The sequence below is a fragment of the Mastomys coucha genome, unplaced genomic scaffold (genome assembly GCF_008632895.1).
Source record: "Mastomys coucha isolate ucsf_1 unplaced genomic scaffold, UCSF_Mcou_1 pScaffold3, whole genome shotgun sequence".
NCBI classification, from domain to species: Eukaryota; Metazoa; Chordata; class Mammalia; order Rodentia; family Muridae; genus Mastomys; species Mastomys coucha.
In genome coordinates this window covers 50,452,913-50,458,559 of record NW_022196909.1, presented here as the reverse complement: position 1 = coordinate 50,458,559, position 5,647 = coordinate 50,452,913, and the positions used below count along the sequence as shown (strand labels likewise).

General features: G+C 49.7%; 2 protein-coding genes and 1 long non-coding RNA gene across 5 annotated transcripts in view; 1 reads left to right on the top strand and 2 right to left on the bottom strand.

Annotated features, from left to right (window-relative positions):
* LOC116074627 (H-2 class I histocompatibility antigen, D-37 alpha chain-like) overlaps window positions 1-5,647 on the bottom strand; it is a 714,163-nt gene that overhangs the window by 258,104 nt on the left and 450,412 nt on the right. The window lies entirely within an intron of this gene.
* Window positions 7-751, top strand: LOC116074677. Its single transcript, XR_004112245.1, has 2 exons — window positions 7-183; window positions 361-751. It is a non-coding gene; the product is annotated as an uncharacterized LOC116074677 (long non-coding RNA).
* Ier3 (immediate early response 3) lies at window positions 319-1,718 on the bottom strand. The gene is made up of 2 exons (XM_031347389.1): window positions 1,353-1,718; window positions 319-1,243 (listed from the first exon to the last, which is right to left on the bottom strand). The coding sequence occupies exons 1-2, from the start codon at window positions 1,560-1,562 to the stop codon at window positions 971-973; spliced, it is 483 nt and encodes a 160-aa protein (XP_031203249.1). The 5' UTR covers window positions 1,563-1,718; the 3' UTR covers window positions 319-970.

Below are 5,647 nucleotides of genomic sequence, written 5' to 3'. Positions count from 1 at the left end.
ACCCTCCCCTGCTCGGAGCAGTGGCCTCGAAGCTCCGCCCCCACCCGAGGCCACGCCCTTCCACTCCGGTTCTTGAATACCCGCCGCCTGCCATGAGTAAGCAGGTTGCCACACCACTCTGCTCTCTAACTGGGAAAACCGCACACCCAGCAATGTATGACAGCATCCGGTGACCGGATATAGGTCTGTAACTCCAAGGAAGAGTTCAGGACCCAAGAAAGGGTGCGGACTGGGGGGACCTAGTCACGTCCTCCCGCCACTTCCCCCCCACCCACGCCACCTGACCCCTCGCTTGAAATGATAACACTTTGAGGACTGCTGATAATAATGACAGGCAATCAAGTTTATTCGTGTTCACAGAACATACTAGGCGACCCCTGACAGCCGCCCTCTGACAATCCATGGATCCAAGACTCCTGCAGCTCCCCCTCGGGAAGCAACCAGGAATACATCAAAGGCCATAGACCGGATTTCCAAGGGTCTGCCGAAGCCTTACAACAGACTACAGAGTTGGAAGTGCTGGAAGACGGAGTGTTACCCCTAAACCCATGCCCCCGACCCCACCAAGACTAATCAATCCCCAAGCTGGGAGTCCTACCATCCGGGTCCTCCCTCCCACAACTCTGTCTTACCGACCCTATAAATCGTAATAAATATCTGTGTTACAGCAAGGAGGCATATCTCGCACCCCTGCATAAGTTATAATAAATATTACATACACCCCTCCTTCACCTAGGAGGATATACATAAATACATAAATATTAATTAGACACCGAGAAAGTCTCTGTCCGTCCCCAGTGGGCCTTGCCAGGACCCACGGTGCCTCGGGCTCGCCCCAAGCGCCGGCATCTTGGCGGTAGTGTTCTGAGTTAGCGTTGCCTTAGAAGTCCCAGTTTGGGATACGTTCTCGCGCACCAGGTAAGGTACCCCTGGTGCCTCTTTGGTTTTTTCGGACTGCGACCCGTCGCGTTTAGAAGGCCGCCGGGTGTTGCTGGAGAAAAGCTTTGAGATCCAGAGCATAGTCCGAGGAGTCCGAGGTCAGGTTCAAAGGCTCGAGGACCGGGGGTGCAGTAATGGGTGCAGAGATGGGCTCGGGTGTTACGGCGCTGGTAGCATCCTCCGGAGCCAGGGGCTGCGACACACCCTCTTCAGCCATCAAAATCTGGCAGAAGATGATGGCGAGCAGGAGAAAGAGGACCCTCTTGGCAATGTTGGGCTCCTCAGTTGGTAGCTGGCGCCGGACCTGAGCAGATAAAAGAGGGAAACGTCAGACCAAGGTCCCTGCGTCTAGTTGTTCTCTTACAGATACCAGGGCGACCCGACCTCCTGCTGCCTACTCCGGCGATACTCACCACTCGAGGGTAGAGAACCCTTCGGCTGCGTTTTCGGTGCCCGCGAGAAGTGTTCAGACGCGCGGTGGGCGCTACTGCCCGCTCCGGGAGAGGGTCGAAGGTGAAAATCTCGGGACCGGAGCCCCGCCGGAGTTCCGGGCCGGTGGAGGTTGCTGGAGAAGGGGCCTTCAGGCCAGTCATGGTGTGAAGATGGTTGCGCGAGTGGCACATAATTTACACGTTGTGCGGAGAGTGTAGAGAAGTGCAGATCCCCGGCAAGGCAGCTCTACTTATAGAGCCAAGGAAGGGGCCGGGCAGGAGAACTCCTCCCTTCGCAGCTGGGGGAGCAGTTGGCTGCACAGGGCTGGAAATTCCAAGGAGGAAGCAAAACGTAGGCGGAGCCTTAACTGCCGATTCTCTAGGTGTCCCAGTGCACGTTTTTGCCTGGGAGTAGTGAATGCGGGTGAGTGCAAACTTTGGGAGTAAGCACATGTCCGGACATGAGGTAGCTAGAGAGGGGCTCCCAGACACGTAGCAGATGGTCCAGCCACCCTCCTTAGAGAAGTCCAGCAAGGTCAAGGGACCGCAGAACACACACTCACGTACTTGGAGGTATGCTTAGGAAACAACCCCTGGAGGGAAGTCATTGCACAAGCTTCTAAGAAGATTAAGAACACACTAGAAGCCACAGACCCTGCTCTGCCTGCCTCCGTTCACGTGAAAACCATACACACACCACAGAGATTTCAACAGAGCACACGGACACAAAACGAGGTGCAATGATTACCTAGGGCCACCCCCAAGAAGCTATTCAAAGGGATAGAGAGGAGACAGGAAGTCCAAAGCCCCTGTCTTTGCCCCGTGCTAGGTGGGTCACACAATAAGGTGTAAAGTGAAGCAGTTTCTAAAATTATGAGACTTTGTGACGGTCGTATATAGCACCGTTAGGAGCCCACAGGATCCCCGTAATGCTTGGGAGACCCGCTCTTCCTGAACACAGAAGTCAACCTTTCTGAGCACCTGCAACACTGTAACAGAGTGAGAGGGTTGAGGAACCACCCAGCACAACATGAAACTTCAGCCCTCTTCCCACCTTGCTTGCCCAGCTGAGGCAGGAAGAACCAGAGGAATTTGGGACCAGTCTAGGGAACACAGCAAGATCCAGTTTCAAACAACAAACAAACAAACAAACCAAAACCATAACAAAGAAGGGGCTGGAGAGAGAGAGCTGGCACAGTTATTAAGAGCACTGCTGCTCTTGCAGAGGACCTGGTATCAGCTCCCAGAACCTACATGGCATCTCGCACCCAGTCCCAGGAGATGTGATGCCCTCTTTTGAACTCCGTAGGCACCCGCATGAATGTGGTACACATACATACACAGTACACATACATACACGAAGACAAAAGACTCACATGCATAAAGTAAAAAAATGCATAAAATAAAAAAAAATCTTAAACAATTTAGGTGAGACGGCTCAGCCTCACGGCTTGAGTTTGATCCCTGAGATCCATATGGTCAAAGAGGATAACCAATTCTTAGAAAGTCACCCTCTGACTCCCCTGTGTGGTCTACATATGCCCGCACACATACACACACCCAAATAAGTAATCGAGTTATATACAAATATATGTGTACTGTTGAGAGCTCTGAGCTTAGTTCCACAAAAGGAAAGCAAGCCCGGTAAAGCTGTCACTTTGGTCTGGAAGATTTTATCCCTGGACTTAGGAGGGGACCATGACCAGACTCTTCTGATGGTCCTAAGAAGACTATCAAAGGGGGACCCCGAGGAGTTAGTGTTTACATGTGACTCATAGTCAGGAAGGCTTCAGTCAGGGGTGACTTTTGAGATGACCCATTAGGTGGGATATGACACATTCAGATGTAAAGGGTGACTGTAAAAAAAAAAAAAAAAAAAAAAAAAAAAAAAAAAAAAAAACAGAGGCTCAACGCTGGAAAAGTACAGGATTTATTTGGGGGAATCTCAGGGAAAGCCACTTCACAGTAAAATTTCCTGTGCAAGAGTCATGGAAAGTGCTGATGGTGGGATGGTGGGAGAGGAGCTGGGCAGAGAGGAGCGCTCACCAGACAGGCTGAAAACCTGGGTTTGACCCCGATCATGGAGCACAGGCCAGGAATCAGAGCAGTCTAAACTGGAAACTGACTGGGATGAGGACTATGCCCTCAAGGTGGAGAATAGGAGGGGCCACAAGCTACTGAAGGGGCCTCCGGCAGGGACTAACAGCAACCCGAAATGAGACCCCAGGAGATATTTCTAGCACGAGATCACCTGATTTAGGTAATATATTGGGTGTCACCGGAGAAAGGACATTCAGGAGCTCCAGGGCTCTGGGGAGTACCTGGCTCAGGACTTTATCTCATTGTGAACTGGGTAAGTATACAAGAGTCCTCCCATCATTCAGTCAGGCTGTGGTACGCACACCTTGCCCTTCATAGAACCCAGCACCCACCACAGGGAGGGCCTTGCAGGCAGTTCTTGCTCAATAATCCTTAAAAACGTGTGTGTGTGTGTGTGTGTGTGTGTGTGTGTGTGTGTGTGTGTATACATGTATAAATGTGCACCCCACACGTGCAAGAGTCGAAGGAGCCAGAAGAGGGTGCTGGAACCCCTGGAACAGGAGTTACAGGTGGTTATAAGCTGCCTGATTTGGGCGCTAAGAACCAAACTAGGGCTTGCAGGAGCAGCAGGTTCTCCCCACTGCTGAGCCTTCTCTCTAGTCCCTCCATAATCTTATTAAGTGAAGATGAAAATAAAGAACAAGCCTTTAACCCCAGCACTTGGGAGGCAGAGGCAGGGGGATTTCTTGAGTTTGAGGCAGCCTCGTCTACACAGTGAGTTCTAGGACAGCCAGGGCTATACAGAGAAACCCTGTCAAAAAAAAAAAAAAAAAAAAAACAGAAAAAGAAAAGAAAAGAAAGAACTATATGCAGAACTATGCACACACAGTATCCTCAGACCAGCTGGGTCCTCTGAGCTTCTGAATGTGAATAAATTCCTCTAGACTTCTCAGATAAACAATGTCCTAAGAAAAGCTGGGAAGCTGGCTCAGAGGATAAGAGGGTCTCCGCTCCTGCAGAGGACCTGGTTTGGAATCCCAGTGTCCCCATGGTGGCTCATGATCATCCGTAACTCCAGTTCCAGGGGTTCTAACGGCTTCTGATCCTCCCCACCCCCACTCAGAGCCAGATACACACATGGGTGCACAGACATGCATGCAGGTAAAAATGCTCACAAATAAAATTAAATGAATAAATTTAATTTTTAAAAAAGATAGGACTTTTTTTTCGTTTTAACTGGGAACTGAAAATAGGGCTTCATGTATGCTAGGCTAATGCTCCATTACTAATGAGCTATATTCAACCCGAAAGTTTTATTTTTATTTATTTATTTTGGTTTTTCAAGACAGGGTTTCTTTGTGTAGCCCTGGCAGTCCTGAAACTCACTATGTAGACCAGGCTGGCCTTGATTTAACCTGCCTCTGCCTTATGAGTGTCTGGGCGTGGGCCACCACCTCCTTCAGTTCAACCTGAAAATTTTAAAAATTATTATTACATTTATTTGGTGGTGTGCGGCTCAAAGAACAACTTTTGGGAGACAGTTCTCTCCTACCATGTATGCTCTGGGATTGAACTAAGGCCATCAGGCTTTGCAGCAAGCACCTCTTCCTATTGTACCATCTTGTCAGCCCTGGAAGAGCTCTTAGACACCAAATAGGAAACACAGAAGGGCGTTTTTTTTTCTTTTCTTTTCTTTTCTTTCTTTCTTTCTTTCTTTCTTTCTTTCTTCCTTTTACACACACACACACACACACACACACACACACATCACGTATATGAGTACACCTTAGCATCGGATCCTACTATTGATGGTTGTCAGCCACCATGTGGTTGCTGGGAATTGAATTCAGGACCTCTGGAAGAGCAGTCAGTGCTCTTAGCCTCTGAGCCATCTCTCCAGCCCACAAGGGCATTTTTTTTTTCAACCAAGGATGCTTAGGAAGACAAATAAGCCTCACACTTGGGCTAGATGCTTCATTGCTGTCTACATGCTTGTTTCCTGGGCTCATGAGCCCTATCTAAACACAGGAGACAATTTCCCCATTTCATATACCTCTTCCTGTAGGCGTAAACAATCTCATATCCGTTTTCTCAGATCCACCTTACGGTCTTGCCAGCGTTCTCACATCTACACCTGAGCTGAGACTACCACACACCTGCTCACGCTCTCTACACCGGGACCAACGAGAGAGCACAGCTGCCCCGAGTGGAGTGTGCACACAGACCCTAACGCGCAG